The sequence below is a fragment of the Platichthys flesus genome, chromosome 5, assembly GCF_949316205.1.
Source record: "Platichthys flesus chromosome 5, fPlaFle2.1, whole genome shotgun sequence".
In the NCBI taxonomy this organism is placed as follows: domain Eukaryota; kingdom Metazoa; phylum Chordata; class Actinopteri; order Pleuronectiformes; family Pleuronectidae; genus Platichthys; species Platichthys flesus.
Window position 1 is genome coordinate 9,810,654 of NC_084949.1, and position 22,611 is coordinate 9,833,264.

Here is a 22,611-nt window from a genome sequence, read left to right on the forward strand (position 1 = left end):
GTTTGCAAAATATGAATGGAGGAGTGAGACTGTGTCTGCACTTTCACTCAACGTGAAAATTATATTCTACTGCAACTCATAAAAGAATAGAAATGGGACCATACTTAGTCATATATTTTAAGTATAGCATATGTAACGGGAGAGTGCGGAGCTGTGAGAGTTTCCATTGTCTGTGTGTGTTCACTAGTGGGACTGAGAGTGGAAACAACCATAAAATACAGTTTAGCTCCAGCTCCCTGGAAAAAGATGAGAAGTCTGTTGTCAAAGTTAAATCTCTTTCGATCACTTAAACCTCTTTTGTGCTGGTGGAAGCAGAGGAGTGTCAAACGTTGCTCAGACATTGATAAACTGCTGTTTAACTACCTGAGCTACTGTTCATTGTGTTTTTTAACTCTTCTAAATGTTTACAGATGGGGAATCTCTAATAGCAAGATCAGATTTAAAAAAATGATTTACAGAATCCGTAGCATTTACCACTATCTATGTTCTCCGCAGTCAAAATAACCATGCCTCAAATAACCATACAGTCAGTTTGTCAGTCTGACGTTTATTTTTCCTCTACCATTACCAAGTACTGTAAAAGGCGCAATGCCGTGGTACAACCAGATCTCGGCTGATGTTCCCCACAAGTTAAGGAAAAACAGAATTAAAAGTATTACTCATAATAAAAAGCAACAATAATAAAACAAAATAACACAGCCACACAGGGACAAGTTTAAACTCAAAAGTACATTAAAATTCTGCATAAATTAGAAAGCAATATTCAAGAGAGGTAATATAAAACTGTACATGACAATACATTTGCAATACATTACAAAATTTATTAAAAAGAGGCAAAATAGCACCGTGAAATAAAAAAATCCCATTAAAAAACAAAAACTGCAAACGGTGAAAGCACAGGAGGCCCGACGAGCTTTGTCAACAGTGGGTGATCTGTGTTGATATCATAACAGCCCGGCGGTGCACTGGTGTTGTACTGGTGTGCCTTCATGTCATCACTTTGTTCACTGTGTTATGTTTCGATCAAGGGAATGGAATTTGTTAACAGGTTTTTATAAAATCATGTATTACTCGATGTTTTATCATGGTGGCATGATGCTTGCGACGGCCGTCTCTTTCTACATGTCTCCTTCTTCCGTCACAGGATCCGAACTAATCATCTGTTGCATGAATTACCTCCCATATAATCCCAGTTTCCCCTCCTCCTCCCACTGAGCCTCATCTCTCTCTTTTTACTGGCATGTCATTGTCATTGAAAACCTCCCTCCCCTGACATGTTGAGGTGTTGTGAGGAGTTGTACAGTTGTTCTGTCCTTATGTCTGCGTGTTCCTCCATTCACAGAAGGTTGTTGGAGATGTGCGGTTGGTGGTCGAACAAGTCCTCCACCTCTGCGCTGTACGCATCAGCTGATGAAAACAGACAAACGAGAGAGCGTGAATAAACAGCAGCAAATGATGGTGGGGGTATAAAGTGAGGTATGCTGAACACGTGATGGTGTTTGTGAACAGAGGAAGTCGCAGCACTCTACCTGCGTGGCATCCGGACATGTAGACTCGGGCGCCGTCGTACTTGCAGCGGCAGCGCATCACGTTGTTCTGGAAGTCCGACTCAGCCATGTCTAAGGAAGGGTTGACCTTCACCTGTAGAAGGAGAGAGAGCACAGATGAGATGCTGCAAGATTTAATTCAGTCAATCCACCAACAGTTGGGTCAAGTTTCTGACCCATGCAGGAGGATTAGCATTCGAAGAGAAGGTCCTGTCCTTTGTCCAGAAAAGCATTTGATAGAGTGGAGTAGTACTACCTAGGGCCACATTATACTGGATTTAAAGACATTTATCTTCCTTGGAAATTATTCTTAAGTTTTTAAAATTCCTTGGTAAGCTGAAGATTTCCTGCTACAACAGGAAAGATTAGTTGGGAGTCTCTATTTCCCACTGTGGCTTTGTTTAAAGTTCAGGGAAATCACACTGGCACCCCTGAAGCTCACTATTTAACACGCTGTTTCTTGACCGTGGGTAGTGACTCTCTGTAGTCTCCACTGAAAGCACTTTTCTTAATTCTAGACATTGCAAGTAAAGGACCAAGTGAGAAAGTAACACTTTACTTCAGACGGTAAGAAACTGGTTTTCCATAGGGCCGCCCGAGAAGCCACAGGATTATTGTTCTCCCCTGTTCTATATGGCTCATGGTCTATAAATTGGCGGTTGAAGCAATGCATGACATCACTTTCCACTGTTATCACCATGCAAGAAAAAAGGCTCTGAGATGGAGATGACAGTTTTGGGTTTGGATTAGGTTGCAGCCTATCATTAGGCTGTAGCCATGGTTGGTTGCCATGGTTTGTTGTTTTCCACCCTGTCTGCCTGCCTGCCTTATATATATATATATATATATATATATATATATATATATATATATATATATATATATATATAAAAAAGAAAAGCACATAAATGAATTTTCCTGATGCACACTTCAAACAGATAAGCTGACCACATATACAATAAAGCCACCCAGATTTAAATTTGTGGTGACACTTTTATTTACAGAAAAAGATTTAAGATGTTAAATGTACATAGTAATTACTGTTTTTCTTTATATTTTAAAATGTCTGTCTGTGGAACAGTCATCAGTGTCAGTGGCCTCGATCTTCGTCATGGTGACAACATTCATGGACACATTTCCTCTTTAACAAATCTTCTTCAATGTTGTGAATAGGTCTAAAGATTGTGTTGATTGTTTAACAGAACTCTGAAAAATTCGAAATGCAAGGTATGAAAAAAAAAATGGCAGTTAAGTAAATCATTATGAACTCATACAAACCACACACAAACAGTAAAAAGGCATTGCCTATAAAACCTTCATTGCCGATAAACCAGGAGGGATGAACGCAAAGTTTTCTAACTGCACTCTGCACCATAGACTGTATCTTACTATATACTTTATTGTCCTAGTGAAAAATAACATATTAAAAGTAATAACGTAAAAAAAAAGAAAAGAGAAAGGCCCGCAGCCTGTTTGAGAGAACAATGAAAGGTCGTCACTGTCCTGTGAAAGACTGAGGTTGTGCAGCTGATTTTTTAAATGATGGAGCAATCAGGAGCACTCGGGCTGAGGTGGACGTGACTCATGGCTCTAAATGTATGCTACTAAAAATGGCGCGCTGCATGAAAGACAAGCGTTCGCGCCCTCCCTCAATCTCTCACTTCTTAAATAAATTTACGAGCAGCTCAACTACTGTTGAACCATAATAACCACCGCAAACGGCTGCTGGTTTCGCATCGTCATGGCGTCGGTGGATCCCTGCTTTGTGACATATATGTGTGGTTGCGTCTCTCCAGGGGCTGGTCACACGTGTGCAGGCTCACAGGGCTCTGACGGACCACTCCTGCATGTAGCTTACATACGGGCGACACGCGTGCACACACACATCAAGCGTGAGCATCATCGTTTTATGTAAACTCTCCGAAAATAATTAGAAACTGTAAACATCACGGCCGTCAGGAAAAAATAGAACTAATGATAGAGAGGGAGGACATGTGAGAAGGTCACCGCAGCCGAGTGGATGAAACAGCACAAGTTCAGCTCTCAAACACAAAAACTCACTGTACAAATGTGCTGAGGGAGCTTTTCCTCCGCCACACTCTGTGAGAGGGTGTTGTAATAGCAGGTCTACTTTCTATATAAATCCAGACTAAATTCACTTTCCCTAAATACGCACACACCCTCCAAACTACATACGTGCATACTGTACACCTGAGTGGCTGCAAGTCCAGCCAGGAGCCATTTAGCTGAAATTATGGTCTTTTATCACGGCTCTTATCTCATGTGCGCCTTCAGATGGTAAAACACAAACCCCAGTTGTTTGCCCTGTTCTTTTCCTTTTCTCATTTCTGCCCATTCTCAGAGGTTTTTCAGGTTCACTGACGCTGTGTCACCATGAATATTGAAATGTGGACTCCTTTTTTCCTCTATGGACAACTGAACTGACACCAGCAAAGCTCTTTCCTTTCTCGTGTCTCTCCCTCTGGCCAATATAAAATAGACAAGCATCTTGCTTCTTCCTTTGTTATGTGATGTAACAGTTATGTTACTAAATGTTTATGTTGTAATGTTTCTCAGCTTTTTTCTACTACGTCAGTTGCTGAAATTCTAATTTGTGATCTTTTCTCAACAAATGTATTTCTGTCTCAGCTTTTTAATTATTTTCAAAATAAACCGAAATATACTGCCGCTTCTTTCCTTTACGCGCACACGTTGACACTAATAAAATAATCTAAACCATTTGTACTTTGTTGATGTTGATTAAGTGTGTTACTTTGGTGCTGAGTGAACCTCCTGACCTGGAAGATGTATTCTCCGGGTCGTACGTCTGTGATGTCCACCCACTGGCAGTCGATGTCGTGGCGGTATGTGTCCCAGCAGCCAACTGAGATACCCTGCTCTCCCATGTTGTAGCAGGCAAAACGTTTATGGAGACCTAGAGAAGAAAACAAAGACTGAATTATATGAGGAGAGATAAAAAGAGATTATGATTTGAAAATTCTTTGACGTCAATCACTATGGATTGGAATTCCTACCAACAAGCTGAAATTATAACAAAAATGATTTAAAGAGCCAATCCTATTTTTAAGGACTTTTAAAGTGAATAAAAAGGACTTAAGCGGCATAAAACTGTCTGGGCTTTGTGAAACCGCGATGAATTTAGGCTTGGCCTCCGATCTTACAGCCGACTTTGTGGGATTTCAGCTTTGAGCTTATATGTATTTTCGATTCTCTCGTTTGTCACGATCCTTCTCTTTCTGCCAGATTTCACTCAAAAACGCAGATGGAGAAAACATGACTCAGCAGTCCCGCTCACCTTCGGGGCAGTAGGTGTCCTCCAGACAGAAGCTGGCTTTGTGACCTTCAGCCACCTTGGTCCCGTTGAGGGTGAGCAGATCGTAGTGGGTGAACACCTCAATGCTGTGGTAGTGCCTGCAAACGGGATCAGTGTGGAAAGATTAAGACATGGTAAAAGAAAACGACAGAAAGAAACAGAAAGAAAGATTTCTATTGATTCTACTGCTGTTGTTTCTGTTGATCATCTGTTTCCTGATGTTCGTTTGAAATACATCCGTCATAAATCCACCTATGTTGCTGTGAAGGCGTCAAATAGACACAAACAACAATTGTAAAAGCGCGTATTGGCAGGTAGGTTTCACTTTGGTGTTGCCCTTTCTCTCATTACAGAACCGTTCCCAGGGCAGTTTCCACCAAAGCTGAGAGTCGAACCGTGTGTTTGCTGGTTGTGGAGGTAGTGATTGTGTTGTGGCTCGAGGACACAACACGCTGTGCCTCTTTTTTTTTGGGACACACAACCACAACCGCTGAGATAAGAGGCCAGGCTGCTGCGACTGCACTCATGGCTGACTCTAACAACTGGGTGACCAGGGAGGAGGATGTTTATTGTAAACATCATTTTTGTTTATTTACTGTCCAGATCGCAAAAATATAACTGCAGCACGCTGCACCCAGTGATCCGACTTCACTCACCCAATCTTAAAATCCTCAATCATCTCCTGCTGCAGACATTTCCTTTTTTTTTTTAAACCTCTGGAAGAAACTTCGATTTTTTTTGGCTCCTTTTTCTTGCGCCAGCTCATAATGATGCCCGTTGCAGTGCCATGAAGGAGGTCCTCTCTTCCAACCAAACCCTGCAGCAGCTAAAATCACCACATAGTTACTCCCTATCTGGTTGAAGGCGTAAAATAAGTAGCTGCTGGTTCAAATGAAAACCTTACAGTTACCATTTTTGACCGAGGTGGATCTCGTGCTCCAACCCTTAAAGAACCAGTTTTCCTTTTTCCCTCGCTTGAACCATCAGATATATAGGTATCTGATTTACCTGTAACATTAGCAGCAACCTCATGCAAGATGTCAACAATTGCAACTTTACTGTTTCTTTTCAAGTGTTGCTCCATGGACGACTTCGGCTTTGTTTTGGCATCGGTAGTTAAAGATATTTAGTCTTCTTCACACACAACACATATGGTGTTGGCAATGTAACGGTTTGTCTTGTCGGGTTCAGGTTATGGATGCTTTAACTGATCTTACCTGTGGCACTGGTGCCAAACCCAGCTTTCTCTGGTGGCTCGGGGTCGGAAGTCGGCGCAACCCGTGTTCATGATGCGGGAGGAGAAGCGCAGCAGGCGGCGGTGTCCGTAGGGCCAGTTCATCCTGGCGGCGGAGGTGGACAGGCAGTTCTCCTCATTGGCGCAGGTCAGCAGGTGCAGGGGTCGATCCTCCAGGTAGGCCGTCTCTTGGACGAGCTGAGCGTCCAGGACAAGGTCGGGTGCAGCTGCAGGGGGTCAAGACTCAGACTTTACTTCACAGTCGCTGCACAACAAATACAAATATGTCCACGTGTTTGCTGGTGTTGGACTCACTCTCGACACAGGTCACTCCTGCCGCTTTGCCTTCTCCTCCTCTGGGACAGTAGACGTTTGTGTTTCTGCGACACTGCTGGACAGACATCTCATTGCCGGTGCAGTGAGTCCCACTCAGCACCACCTCCCCGGCATCTGAGGAACCAGGCCAATACCAGGTTTCCTGCACGGAGACATTCACATGTCATTTGGCAGTTGTTTTAAACACTTCTGGAATAACATTGGAATAATTGCCGAGCTGAAGGCTGCTATAAATAACAAAACCTCCTTTTAATAGTAGCTATCAGTGCACATTATCACAGTTTCCACTCTTTTTCAGTTTTAAAACAGCGTGTTAAATGTTCCCAGCGCACCCCCCTCCCCAAAACCCACTCCCGCTGCCCTTTCCATGCACACTTCTATTTTCAGTTTGTTTGCTCTGTGAATTTCTCCCGATCGCTCTTCACCTCACTTTCCCTATTTTATTTTGGGTGCGCTGGAAGTGGACGTTTGAGAAGCCTGTAATTATCTTGGGCCTCGGTAATAACACAGCACAGACACACAAACAGTGGGACAGCGGGATGAGAGAGAGAGAGAGAGAGAGAGAGGGTGAGAGAGAGAGTGAGAGAGAGAGAGAGAGAGAGAGAGGAAATGCAGGAGCACAAAATGTGTGGCACTTTGTTGTTTACCTGATGAGCTCTTGAGGCGAAGCCCAAGCCGAGCTGTCGACACACCACCATGGCCTCGTTGATGCCCCAGTTCTCGCTGCAGACGGAGCCCCAGCGCTTCACTCCTCCGATCTCCATCAGCACCTCCACGCGGCCCTCCGCTGGCTCTCTGCCGCCCGCCAGGCGCACCTGGTTGTGGAGGGAGGGGGAAGGTGAGTGACACTGCTCGACACCTTTTTGTGGCACTCTGTCATGCGTGCTGCTCACCGTGGTCTGCAGGCCAGTGTTGGGCACGTTGCAGCGGATTGCTACATCCTGGTTGTGTTTGCAGCTGTAGAGGGGCACCTGTCTGTAGGTGCACTCTGTGATCGACCTCTCCCTGCCCGTGCACTGGACGCTGTTCATGTGGATGGGACCGGTGCCTAAAGAAGACGGGCGTGGAGCGACAGTTGATTGACTCACATGTGACTGACCACACGCAAAAAGACACACACGCACACACGGCACATTGATGTCTCTTAAACCTGATGGCTCTGCAGCCACAGATGTCCACAGAGAGGGATTTAAAGCCCAGACATGACCTGGACCTCTGATGTGGCTCTGAAACTGAGCTAAACCAGAGAGCTTTCTGTCCAAATTACCGTCCTCAGAGCAGCACACGGCACACCAGAGCCACGCTTTATAAACCAAAATAGATCCCAAAATGGCCAAACGCAGGAAAAATCTTTGAGCACATCCATGTTTGTGTAGGTGTTTGAGGCCCAGGCTTATGCTCTATAAAGCCCTATAATTTGGCCTTAAATAGCTAATGATGTCAACAAGTCTAGCTTCAGGTTCCCTGACTGCGCTGCCTATGGGCCCACACTTGCCTCCTGCGATGAATACTCATCTCTTATACTTCTTGTACACCAAAAGTAGCAGGTACACGCAGGTTAACCCACTAAAAAAGGCATTAGACTTCTTTTCCATCGACCAGTGGAAAAGAGGCTTTATACAGTATCACATATTTACACATCTTTGCTAAACAGGCCTGGGGCACAACGCTCCTTTGGGACATTTAACCACGTGCATTATGAGCAAACAGCACCATAGCACCTAGTTTAACTAGGCCCTAAAAGTACCACTCTAATGGTTTCCATCACTAGTTCATTAAGTCATGCAGTGAGAGGGAAACGTGCTCCCCCACTATGGGACATGCTATGTGCTCATTTGAGCAGACACATAATGGGAGGAAATAAACGTGATTACAGAATTACTGCAGAGGTGCAACAAGGAGAAAAAAAAGGATGATAACAGAGAGTGAGCAAGTGACCACGCTATCTCAGAGGAAACGGCTTCACTCTGTTATTGCTGTGCAATTTACTGACTGTATTTTCATTGCCCACAACAAAAGCAGGGTCAAAATAATCACGCCTCTCTGAATGTTTGATCGTGCTCAGCACTGATTGCCTGACTTCCTGGATTTCAAAGTGGCACTGACTTTTCACATACAACAGGTTTATTTTGAAAACAACACACGGTCTCTGGAACCTCCGAGCACAGTTTACACTCCTATAATTGGTCATGGGTAGAGTTCCCCAACAATCAGCGTCTTCAACAGAAGCAGAAGAGAGGTTGTAAACATCCCTCAGGGTTTATTTGTCTGCTCAGGCCCATGGTTCTCAGTGTGTTGCGTTTCGGAACAGGCATTTAGCCTGAGGAGTGTTTAGTCTGAAGGAATCACTGAGTTAAACTGATCGTGCTCAGGGTGCATGGTGAATTCAGGCACTGCTTCAAAGTCTGTTCCATTTAATCTGAAAATCTGATAAGCAGCTAGAGGCCTTTATTATACTCTATGATTTTTTAAACAAGGACAAATGTTATCTTAGGGGGACAAATAAACTCCCAGTTATAGTATAGGTTAAACATCCTGTGCAAACGTCTCACTTGCAACATTGAGCAAATCTTGAAAGTACAGTGCTTTATATTCCTTTAAGAACAATGTATTTGTAAGCATCCTCTCCTACCTTGTCCCAGCTGAGCCTTAGTGAGGGCCTCTCTGGCTGTCCCGAAGCCCAGCTCTCTACAGACCACGCTGGCTGCAGGCATGTCCCACAGGTGGTCACACATGGTGCCCCACTTGCCCTCTATCAGCACCTCGACACGGCCCTCTCCAAGACGGGGCCCCGCCTTCAGGCGCACAACAGGCTGCAGGGAAAAAGAAGGGTTAAGGCGAGAGATGGTTCATCGATCATCTTGTGCTGCGTAAACACCAAAAACAAAGCAAATGTACGTGTTTGGCCGCAGGGTCATTTGTGTTGTACCTGCTTAAGTCACGAGAATAAACACAAGCCCAGAGTATTCCTTCACTCTCCTCCAGGAAAGAGGAGAGGAAGGCCACTGAAGTGACTACAATCGCTGCGGTGAACCTAATGTGGAGATGTCGATTTGTTGTGTGTGGGTCCACAAAGACCATCCAGAGAATTTCACTGTCTCCTCCAGAGACTACGCCTGGACGAGGCTGACCAGTGGCATCAGCATCATCATTAAGTTTTTCACTTAAGTTCAAATATTTCAACTCAAGTTGAGGTGCTTTACCTGAATTTGGATTTGCATTGACTTTGTGTGTAATCTCTTTGCTTTGTGTTTGGTGTGAACACAGCTCTCTCTCAAAAGGTTTATTCTTTTTTTTCAAGGTTAAATCTGTCACATTTCCACAAAACAACTAAAACTGTTTTCGTGAATTATGTACCTACACATACAAATACAATACATACAAATATAAATACAATTGAAGTAATTTGAACACTTTAATTCACAATCAAGTCGATGTGCTCCTTCACACTGACCGGCACGGCAGGGGATGCAGGCGCTCTTCCAAAGCGTGCAAACTGGTACCCGGGGGTGCAGCGGACCACTGCATGCATGCCCCTGTTGCACGGGACATCATTCCTGGGGAGGGACAGCTGCGCCTGGCACTGAGACAGAGACATCTCCACACCCTGACACTGCACCTTCTCCACCCAATAGCCCTTTTTACCAATCTGTGCCCGCAACCTTGACGGGGCCAAGAGACGGGGACAGGAGACAGGGACACGAGAGGCACATTTGGGATTGGTCACATTACTCATTCTTTGTACAGACAACATAGATGATTTTAAAAGATGTTAACTTTACCTGGAGGACGGGTCGGCTATCTTAGAGTCCCACAGTTTCCTGAGAGACAGAACATAGGGGTTACAACCGTGAGTCTCTACATTTGGCTAAACAACTTGTTGTCCTACACACCCACAGTCTGTGCTCCTCCCTATCAATGAGGTGCGACCCTGCCGGAGCGGGTGTGTATTTTTCTGGGTAAACATAGTCCTCATGTAAGACACAGGAGTGAGAAAAAGAGAGAGGGAAAACTTGCATTTCTTTTTCTCTTCTCTCCACCACTGTCATGTCATGGTGTCTTTTTTAATCTTCCATTTCTACATTCATGGGTATTTCTGTTTCTGTGTTTGTCTATATGTCTACGGTGAATGTCTGGTTTTGTGGTGAGAAAAAATAAACTAAGTTATGAATAAACCACTATACATTAATCCCGGCATGAGGCCTTATTGAGGTCTGCCAACTTCAACAGGGTTTTCAAAACTGTGTCTAGTTCTGTTGGTATTACCATAAAATAGAGTCAAATTCTAAAGGGAAACTGTGTATACTCAAATGAGGCCCCCTATGACTGGGCACACACACACACACACTAGCACACACACACCATGCCAAAATCTAAAACGGGGAAGAAGAAAAACAGGTGAATTCAATAAAAATAATGATTTACAAACCAGGCAGAGTCGAGGAAGTGTCCTTCTGCACACACACACACACACACACACACACACACACACACACACACACACACACACACACACACACACACACACACACACACACACACACACACACACACACACACACATGCCAGCATAACCACAGACAGGTGCATTGTGACTGACGCCCTTCATGAATGTGCCTGAATTAAATGAGTCAGAACACCAAGTATAGACTGGAGGTGAGTTTACTGTACAACCAGATTCATGATGCAATTAAATATTTAAAACGGGACATGTTTCCCCTCCAGGAGATGCCCAGTACCCTGGAGTTCCACACATTACTATCCGGTCCCAGTGTTGAGATGAGAAATGTGCTTGAGGCTTGAACCTGAGCCAGAGGAGCTACTGTATGGAAGATGTGAACCACAAATAATTTATAATCCAAAAACCGGCAGGGGAAGGGGAAACGTGTATTTACGATTTATTTCATGGGACATTTCCACTCGCGTATAAGTTTAAACGGGTACGTTTTGCTATTTTGCGAGTTCTGCTGCAGTCCAACAGTGATGAAATGTAATTTAGACAACCACTCTGGTCTAGACTGCAGGACTCCATTAAGTTCAAACTTCTCTTCTACAAAGTGTAGATTCAAAGAATTATTTTTAAATAATTAGTTTATCACAAATTTTGGACTTATCATTGACATATCAGTAGCTGATCATGGCATGCTAGGAAGCAGTTGTATAAATTTAAATGTAGGTCCTTTATGATCTCTACCAACTCCTGCTACACTCCACTGTGTTCACGGGCTAGATCCTAACTGTATATCGCTGCAGTTTGGTGCCAAACAGGTAGCGTGCGGTGTGTTTTTAAAAGCGTTTTCACTGCAATTAGCTGCCTGCTGCATCTGGGAATGGGGCAAGTTAGAGCGCTGGCAGCCACCCCTTCTTTTCATGTTTCTTTTAATTTTGACATCTTTGCTTCTTTGTTTCTTTTCTCTCTTCTTCTCCTCCATCCTTCCATTGCCCTTTCTTTTTTCGTTTAGTTATCACCTGCTTTGAAAGCATAAACAATCTCTACAAGCTGATTTGCTTCCACCTATGCATGTGAAATGAAACAATTGATATATGTAAGTGTGTGTTAGCCTGGGTCTTTCTGCTTGCGTGTGTCTGTTTCATAACTTGGCTCTGAATCAAACAAGAGAGAGACAGACAGTGAGGGGCTGTTAGTTCAGGGTTTGGAGGCCAGGGAGTGGGGCGGGGGGGTGCTACCCATATAATTGCCTGCTCTGCTTGGCAGTGTCTGCTGTGCGGTCGAGCGGTAGCATGTTGGTTCACACACACCAGACATGGAAATATGCACGTACATATCAACTTTCCCTGCCTTGCCTCTGTAAAAGCAAAGGTCTTTAAAACCCCCAGTCGTTACCCAACAGTATGACTGCATGCGGGGAAACACAGCCAGTGATGTAAGACTGAAGTCTCTGTGAACCGGCCTGCTTTTACGAGCATCGCCGAACTTCACGAGAAAAGGAGAAGCATGCTATTTCGATTTTCTGACACACTTCAGTTGTGCAGAGAGAAGAAAGCACTGTCTGCGATGCTTTCACTCAGACATGTAGATTGGGTCTGCATTAAGGTTACCTTAGTCTCATAGGGAGATTGAAAGGAGAGGAGGTGAACCACAGCATCAAGCCTCAACCCAACAACCGGTGACCGCAGAACTGCTGCAGAATCCTTGTAACCTGGGGGAGGCTTTCTTACTCCTCCGGATATTCAGCTCAATGCCAGTTCTTCATGCAACTCTGACCACACAGTACCATAAGCCACTGTGTAGAGAGGAGCTGACTGTCAGGAAAGCAGAGATAACCTATTATTATGCTGCATGAATGCAAGGCTGCCTGACTGGAACAATCGGCTCACGTAGGAGACGGCAGGTTGCCACACCGACTCGACAACAGCCTCTAGACGGTCCCGTCAACCTCAATGGAACAAAACTCAAAAGGGTCATAACAAAGTACTTTCAATGAAATGTGGGATTTAGTATAATTGCCACAAAGGAATTAAACGTGGCCTTAAAAAGGGCTGTCACTGATGATGGGAGAAGCGAGAAGCAGGGGGTGAAAGTAAATTAGGAGAACTAAAGAAGTTGCTGTGAGCCTCAAAGAGAGTGTGGATGTAATGAGGGGGGTGGGGGGGCTGGAAAATGGCTTTAGCACTTGCCTTTTGTAAGCATGGCACAGTGGGAGAGTGTTTAAACATCTGTAAAAATGCACTGAGCAACTTAACAGGCCGAGACAAAAGCAGTCACACCAAAAAAACTACCACATGGCCAGCGAGGGACATGCTGACACAGCAGAGTGCGGGTGCAGCAGGTTCAATTGAGAGAATATTCTAGATTAGAGGATCTCCGAGACCATAATTACATCTGTTCAAGTGGACACAAACCCCAGAGAAGAGAAGGGCCACCGCCAGCACATGGGGGAGTACCAAAATGATGTGACTGAGACTGAGAGTGAAGACAGATGGCTGCCATCAATTACGTTGAAACTGTGTATTGTCACAATTTCAACCTCAAAAACATTTTCAAAAGAAAAGAACATCAAACAGGAAGGGGTTATTGCACAGCTGTATTCAGGAAGGTGAGCGGGACAACTTTTGAGCTCGAGTACAAAATGGAAGGGCACTCAGAGAAGGTTTATCTCCATCAAGGCTAACAGCCTATTTTGCAATGTGAAATGAAGTAAAAGAAATTCCTTGATCCGCCCGTTTACCCAAACCAACTCCAAATTTGAATGGGTTCTTCCTTGGGTTATGCCGCAACCCTTTTTGGCGTACTCATGTGAACTAACAAACAAATAAACAAATGACGGAGGCAACAAAACTTAGCATCTACAGCAATGATGTTGTGGGTCTTGGAGGCTCAGCACAGTAATGCTTTCAGCAAAATGCTAAATTCCCTTTAGCAATGTCAGAAAGTAATGTTTGGTGTGTTCAACATCTTTGTCGGTGTGCATTTGGATAAAAATACATTAAGGCAAGATGATGGCGCCAGATTAGAAGTTACTGTGTTGCAGGAAATACATTTTATCTTGAAAGAGACTAATTCATTTAACAGAGAAGAAAAAGAAGCCATGTCTCAAAATGGCTCTATGAAAAGTTATGAATTCATTGACTGGGCACTGGGCATCCGTACTGAAATTATACGTCTATCCATTTAAGAGTTGTCGAGACATTTGAGCGAAATAGCAAACATAACGGGGGTGTAGTGGTTACAGCAAGAATATTCCTGGTTTGAATCCCATGTTGGCTGGGAACCTTCTGTGTGGAGTTTGCATGTTCACCCCGTGTCAGCGTACAACCTCACAACTTGATTGGTCCAGCCCCCCGCACAACCCTCAAATGATATGCGGTACAGATAATGGATACCAAATTTAAAGAAAATACAACCTCATATTGTTGAAAGGTGAAAGCATTGTAAAAGTCAGTGTCCTCTTCGGACCTGAGAATGACTTCAACAATCCACTTCACAGTTGAGATATTTCATCCAGACAAAAGTGGTAAACCAATATTGCTATCCCAGCCCCGCTGCTAGACAGACTAAAACTGTCTCTGACTAATCAGGTTTGCTCCGTCAGACCTTCAAACGGGTACATTTTGAAAAGCATCAACAGCATAAACATCTGACTCGAATACTTGATTTGAGGATGCCAGGGATGCTGCTTGTTCTTTTATGTGAATCCCCCAAACCCCTTTGTTGTTTACTGTCTGACAAAAATGGCTGCCTGATTCATCTCCCACGTAGCCGGATGGAAAATAAACAACATTCCCTGGCCTGGTCCCGTCCTTACGCAGACTGCTGGTTAGCGTCTTGGCACAGATGTATGATGTTTCTCCAATCTCCTCTGAGGTGTTTTTGCTGTGTTGCTGTCTACATTAGCAATAGACTCAGAGGGTTAGCATGATCTACTGGACTCAACCATCTTTGGTTCATCTTTGACGTGTGAGGGCTTGTAGCGATGTGAAAAGGAAGCCGCGAAAGCACATGCGAGGGAAAAAAAAAAGATTTGAACAAAGCTGCATCTGAACTACTCAGCTTTGTAAGAGCGCTGGAAGATAAGACACTGTGAGAGAGTTTGTCTATTGGAGGCTATAAAAGCCGTGGTGGTGAACAGGACAGCTGAGGAGAGGCAGCGTGTAAGCAGAACACAGGGGGTAATTTTTACCAACATGTGGAGGCAGATGGCGAAAGAGCAGGCCAGCGGTCAGTACAGACCGTCTGTTGGCCAAGCCGTAAAAAGACCTCTGTGGGCAGACAGACGGACACAAGGAGGGTTGTGTTTGCATGTGTGAGCGTGTTTGCGTGTTTATTTGTGTGTGCACGTGGATCTTGGACGTAGTTTATGTAAGGTCTCCTGAGTAGGGATGTATTAGCAACGGTGTGTGTGTGTGTGTGAGGTATGGTGGTTTGGATGGTATGTGTGGACGAGCTTTGAAGGCTTGTGGTGCTTGAGACGATATTTATGGCTAAAGTTAGACAGATGAGTCGGAATTATGGTAATAAAATCAACATAACAGACACTAACATGACACATTATGAGCATAGCCAGTATTTCATGTGTGAGGGGCAATGAAAGAGTTCTATCCTGTTTATTCTTCGCTCTAGTCTTGCTGTTCTACTAGTTTTCTTATAATGTTTCTTATAAATGTTTTATTTCCTAAAACAAAGAAGTTTAATGACGATAAGCTCAACATGTATTTATAGCTGTACTAACAAGAAAAATGTGCATGCTATATTTTTAACTAGCTATTTGCTGGGATTCAATAAATTCTGATCCAATGTGGCTGTCGCTGATAAAGGCTAATGGAAAATAAATCATTGTTAAAAAGCCAAGCTGCTTGATTGTTAAATGCTTATGTTCATACAGTGCACTGAAATCAGCATCCAGATGTGTCTCTATTTTGTTCATATAAAAAATCTGAATGATGGTAACTCTAAAATGTGAAATGTGCATCTTATCTTATTGAGTTATAGATGCTTATGACCCTGAACAAGGCAGCACCAAAACATCTCACTCCTCTACTATAGTCTGCCATTGTTTAATCTGTGGATTTGTTTAATTTACTTAAAATTAAGTTCAGTTTAATTTAATTTGAGTCCTCTCTGTTGAATGATTATTGACTTGCACAAAGTTCCCACTAGGAGCTTCTTAATTATATGAGATTAGAAACCATGTAGGGGAGGATTCCTGTAAAGACACACAGCATGATGATGATGATAATCTTGTCGTCTGGATCCAACATTAATGACATACTCTCTCTCTCTGTTAGGGCCCTCTCAGCCCTCTCTGCACGGCCTGGTGGACAGCCGGGCTTGGCTAATGCCACAGTGGACATGTCATCATGAAAAGTGTGGTTGTACAAATGACAGCAGTTGTGGTTAACCACTACTACTGGGGGGGATGGAACAGCAAACCAGCCACGGGGCGCCTAATCTATGATAGGATGTGTAGTCCACCGCACTTTTCCATCCCTTTCATAACCCCACACGCACGCACTCGCACACGCACACACACACAAACACTGACACACACACAGTCTTACTCTCTTCTCAGTCCCTCTGCTATGTTAATACTCACCTGTAGCTGACTTGGTCAAACGCTTCTGCAGCAGGGAATCCTAACATGCCACAGACGACACGGCTGCTGCTCAGGTCCCATCCATGGTTACACACATGACGCCACCTCCCAGCATTCTTCACTTCCAGCACTCCTTCCGTCACCAGACCGCCACGGTTGCTGGACAGCACCGGCCGTAGACGGGCTTCCTCTAAATGAACCCTCGAAGATCCCTGTCCACAAGAAAACATGCATGATATTTCAAAGAGTAGTTCTAGTACTTTTTTATTTTAAGATAGAAATGGAAATAGAAAGTATAGAATTGGATCTTTGTCTCGCTTCCTGCTTTACTCCAGCCTCAAATTTCACCAACCAAGGTTTTGTCTCACACCCAAAAAACAAGATTAATTTGAAATCAAAAACAACACATTGTTTAACTAAATATCTACCGACACCAAACAATCCAGACGACGACAACATGAGATGTTGTCGGTCTGTAATCATCACACTCTCTAATCATCTGCGCTTCACTACATAGGCAGCAGGAAGGAAACTAACAGAAAACAAAGATTTTGCTTCAAGTGTCGGTTCACGTGTCATGATATAAACAAAACTGTAAAGAATGTGTAAACTGTGCAAGTTGAAAAGAACTAAAACCAAACACAAGTGACATATGTCTTGCAATTTCCACTGGTTTGGTGTGTAGAGCTACTGGCGGTTAAACTGAAGTCCAGGCCACTTGAACCGAAACTGTAGAAGGTTTGGTTTTAGGTTTGTCTCTAATTATGCATGCCCACAAATTACATTTCTGTATGGAACTGTGAAGAAGGCCAGTTTGGCAACTTATTTGGTGCAAGATTGTACAATATGTGTGTGTGTTTTTACCTGTGTGTTATGTCCATCAGGCTCTGGGTAAACAGGGTCTGGTTCAACATGGTTCCCATTGAGCTGGGAATGAGGCTGCCGGTTCAGCTGCCCCCCCGCCTCCCGTCTCCCTGCTTGCTGGCTGGTCCTCGACGTCTCCTGCCTCTGCCTGTAGGAGCCCCCGTTTGCCAGACGTGAGGGCAGCTGGTGCCCTTGTGGGTTCACCTGCTGGCTCACTCTGGACCCGGCTCGATTCCGTCGCAAGATCTGGATCTCGTGGCCGTTCTCCTGTGGCGAGATGTTGCTGCGACGGGAAGAAGTTGGGTTGCGATGGAGGGCAATCTCATGGCCTCTTGAGTAAGAGATCTGTTCTTCCGCTGGAGACTGTGGTGGGTTTCTCTGTCTTGGTTGGTTTGGCTGGTGCCTGGATGATGGAGCGGCCTCGTCCAAAGAGGCAGGGGAGAAGCCCGGTCTTCTTTCTGGACTGCAGATGACCCCCAGGTCCTCAGAGTGGGTGCAGTCATTGATCCCCCAGCCATTAGAACGACATTCTGCAATAGAGAGCTCATTGCCCTGGCAGCGCACATTGTCCAACCAGATCAGACCTAATGATGAGAAAGAAGTCATGGAGTCCCGAGACATAAACCAGATTAATGAGCAAGTTTTATTCTAACAACAAAATACTCTTGGTCAGACATAGATGACAAAAACTATATATCAAGATAAACATTCTCACATCAGTCGATATTTAAAAATATCACGACAAATGTCATATTATTAGTTTGAAGTTTAAAGGAAGATTTTTGCTCCTGAGTGAAGATTGTGGTTTTAAACTCCTATTTAAAGACAGAGAATGAAAGAGCAAAACATTTGACAAATCTGATGTTGATCATTTATGTGTTATACCTCCTCACTGTTTGCAAAATGCATAACCAATATATCGATATGTATATATATATATATTTTTTTTTATATTGCTATTGATGAAAATAACATTGCGATAATTATTCATAATCTTTATTGTCCAGCCCACCTTGTCCTTCACCAAACTTGGCACTGTGTGCCCAGGTAAGGCTTCTCTGGAAACCCAGCTGTCGGCACACCACATTGGCCAGATTGAGATCCACCTCGTCGTCGCACACCGTCCCCCACGCTCCATTATAGAACACCTCCACACGTCCCTCATTTGCACTGCGGCGGCTCACGCCTGCGAGGCGTATGAGCTCCTCCTGGGCCAACAGTGGAGCGGGGCAGAGGAGAAGCAGGAGGAGAGAGGACAGGCCCCCGAGGCACAGCATCCTGGAGAAAAACAAGAGAATGAGGAGTGAGTAGCTAGGAGATGTTGTGAAGAAAGCTGGAAGCTGCGAGAGGTATAGCAGCAGATACAGAAAACAGGAAAGACACGTGTTTACAAGAGCCACACAAATAAATATGCCCGTGTTACCACAAAAATCCCCAAAATCACACAAAGCCATGGAACTCACATTCCGTGCTCAGAACATATAATTAGAAACTTATCTTCTAACCCTAATGGGACATTCCTCACTTAAATGAAAGATTGATAGGTGTTTTTCTCCTTTTAAATAATCAGAGTCTCTTAGGAAAGCCAGAGACCTGAGAAGCACTGTGAAGACCCAGCCCTCAGTCTGAACCAGTCAGGCTGAAGGGAGTAGTAACTGAAGCTATAAGTAGCCTCTCCGTCCAGCCAGCGGAAACTTTGGCTTTCCGCAAACCCTCAAGGTTCAGCTGCATGGATTTAGCCAACAGACACAAAAGCAAATAAACACAGTCATAAAAATGTTCTCACACATAAATAACGCAGCAGGTCTGTGAGGGACGTTTTGGTTAATGAGCGATGATTAATTCATCCTCGGTCCAACTCTAAAACTGTTTTCTCTCCAAGTTAAGGGGAAGAGGTTGGAGTAAAGGAGCACTCTGAGGACGAGGAGATGTGGAGGCCGAGTTAATCCAGCTTGAGGTCAATGGTCAGGGAAACTCTGATTTACATATATGAAACATACACTCATACATAAACCATAAACACATTAATATGTGAAAACAAAAACAATAACTCAAGACTGAAGTGATAACTCGTAGGTAACGGAAACTAAGCTGAAAGGACAGTGGATGAGATCAGATGACCACAGGGATAAAATTGGAATCATAATGAAATATGGAAAAAACTTACATTGAAGCAAAAAGGAAAAAAGAACGAGACAAAGTGTAGAGTAAAGAGGAGAAGAATAAAACTGCTCAAGATGAACTCACCTATCTGTTGGTCTCAGCTTGGAGTCACTGAGAGAAAGGAGGGAGAGAGCACTGGGGGGAAAGAAGGCAGCGAGTTTGGTCCTGCTCTCTCTCTATTCTCCTCTTTTCCCTCCCTCTGTCTTTTTCTGTCACTCCCTCACATCTGCTGCTTCATCCATCCCTCCCATTTTTTCTTTTTATCCATTAAATTAAGCAGCTTTTATTTTCACCCTTTTCATCTCAGTGCTTTACATCACCCATCAAACAAAATCTGGAGAAGGCAGACAGACCACGGAAATCCATTAAAACACAAAGGAATTACAAAGCAAAATATACAGTTTTGTTGGTTCCTCAGATGGCAGATTAGAAAATCAACAATTTGATGATTGTGTGATAATTAGTGCAGCAACGCAGACCTGTGAGCGCTTGTTTTATCAACTCAACTGATGTTCAAACCAAACCAACCTCTTTTCTTGGAGGCTGTGGGTCACATGGTGGACACATGGGACACGTGAGTTCAACTTAAGATCATGATGTCATTAGGATATCAGTTGTTTTTCACACACGTCCAGACACAAGTTCACACACACACACTTAAGTCAATGAATATTCATTTTATTGTCAGTCTGTCAGTCGTGCCCAGACACAGACACACAGACACACAGACACAGACACACACACACACACACACACACACACACACACACACACACACACACACACACACACACACACACACACACACACACACACACACACACACACACACACACACACACACACACACAACCTTACACAAGCAAGCCCTGGCATCATCCCATGCCCACAGTCAGTGGTGTCATGAAATAAATACTATGTGCAGTGGGAACGGAGCTGCCGGTCTGAACTCTCTGTCTCTTCGCCTGACTTTTCGTTTTCATAACATCCTCAGTCGTGGCACCTCCTCACTCGATGGAAGCTCTGTTTAAGAATAGAGATGCATGGTGGCTACGTATTTAAATGAGCGAACACAGATATAAGTCCAAAATTAGTCTATAACGTTTTAACGCTTGTTGAGATGAACTTAATTTCACAAGAAATACATGATTTCTATACAGTGATTTATGTCATTTGCCTTCAAAATTCCTGTTTTGGATTATATTTGGTTATTCATCAGATTCACCCCCTAACCCTGCTTTGAAGACACCACTTTCTCTGATATATATGTTTTTGTAAACTTGAGTGCACTTCAGCAGAGTTTCTTTTTCGATCCCCTCAAAGTGTTTGCCAGCCCCAGTCATCTTAACAAATCACACAAACACTCATACAGCGTTTCTAATAAACACGGTTACTATAAGACACCATTCATACACTGTCAGCACTGCTGTCAGGGGCTATTTGGGGTTCAGTTCAAGGGCACTTTGAAGGACTGAAGGAGCTGGGGATCGAACCATCGAACTTCTGCCTAGTAGCCACTCTACCCCCTGTGAGTGTGTAAGGACATGTCACTGGTGAGGAGGTACTGAGGCTCAAGAGCTCACTCTAGTGGAATAAATCTCTCTCTCACTTCATTTTAGTCTGTTTCGCAGTCTGTTTTTATTCTGCCCTATATGAAGATGATTATTTAACTCTTTACAAATTAATCATTTTGAACCCAAGATACGTTTATCCCATCAGGTGATCCAGAAGGTCTTTACAGTGATGTGCATTTTGACAGGTTACTATCTGGCATCTCATTTTAGCATTTGAAAATGATGCGAGTGGCTGAGAACGCTGAACACACTGCAACTCCAGAAAAAATCCTCACATAGAAATATGTGTGGCAAGTAGTCGAAACACAAGCAAAGGATAAAGCAACAAACCCTTTTGAAAAAAAGTGTCCGAAAGAAACAAGCTGCAAACACTGACAACTCAGACGCATATACAAGTTGAAGAAAAAGCAGTCAGTTCACTGGACTATTAACATTGGTGTTTGTAAGGAGCAGATTAAATAGGAAATGGTCGAAATTGATGCTCAAGCAGCAAATATTCAGATTTGTACTGTGTATTACTCCACAAACACTGGATCCTGAAGTAACAGTACTCACCTGGATAAAGCCTCATGGTGTTAAATGGCACCACTGACACACTACACTACAGACCAAAATCAATCAAAGAGGCTGTAAAGTATATGCATGAGCCTAAAGAGAGAAACATAATTTGAATGAAAGTTTAGAATGTAACTTTATATTTTACACACACACACACAGTTATATAATGAGAAGTAACCTCTATTGACACTGTATACTAATTATTAATGTAATCCTCATTTGATAGTTCACTTTGTGTATTGATGATATTTGGTGTTTCCCATTCTCAACTTCTCACATAATGGTAAATGCACGTAGAGTAGAACGTCCACACAGGAACAGTAAACACTTTTTTGGAACTGTGTTTACATCTTTCTACTTAGATGAACAACAAAGTTATTATGGTACAGACTCACTGCAGTGGGGTGACGTTCATCTGGTACAATGTGGCAGCGGGTGAGGTGAGTGGTACTCCGTCCATCATCCCCAGTGCCTCCTCCAAGCCCGTGGCCCCAGACTCCTGGAAACCACGCTGCAGGAGAAATAGGTTTTTATTATGTTTAGAACAAATGTAACAATATCCTCTACCAGTTTTGTAGATTTTACAATATTTAACTTGGTATTTAGTTTGTCTTTATCAGCTAATTTCATGGAGGATGTTTATTTTATAAAAATTCTTGTTTACCATTATGTATAAGAACATTATAACTTGTGTATGAGCAAGATCACCCTGCCAAGCTTGTTGTCAGCAAACATCACGTGACCGAGGAGAGACAGAGATGCACTTTCTTTTTGTCTGTGAGGAGGTGCAGTTCTGAAAGACAGAATTTAATCTCTGTTCAAAGTTCCATTATGGTGCAAACTATCTGACTGTGACACTTGAACGCAATTTACAAATGTTGTAATAACAGACAAGACAGATAACGTCTCTTTTGGGAATCTTTATTTTAGAACATGTCACAACAAA

At 43.6% G+C, this 22,611-nt stretch overlaps 1 protein-coding gene across 1 annotated transcript; it reads right to left on the minus strand.

Annotated features, from left to right (window-relative positions):
- Positions 1-589: 589 nt before the first annotated feature.
- Positions 590-19,743, minus strand: LOC133953858 (lysyl oxidase homolog 4-like). Its single transcript, XM_062388000.1, has 15 exons — positions 19,618-19,743; positions 18,383-18,648; positions 17,371-17,954; positions 16,507-16,718; positions 10,234-10,272; positions 9,906-10,113; positions 9,084-9,264; positions 7,345-7,499; positions 7,099-7,266; positions 6,431-6,593; positions 6,099-6,342; positions 4,864-4,979; positions 4,346-4,482; positions 1,530-1,641; positions 590-1,407 (listed from the first exon to the last, which is right to left on the minus strand). The coding sequence occupies exons 2-15, from the start codon at positions 18,645-18,647 to the stop codon at positions 1,337-1,339; spliced, it is 2,655 nt and encodes an 884-aa protein (XP_062243984.1). The 5' UTR covers position 18,648; positions 19,618-19,743; the 3' UTR covers positions 590-1,336.
- Positions 19,744-22,611: the final 2,868 nt, after the last annotated feature.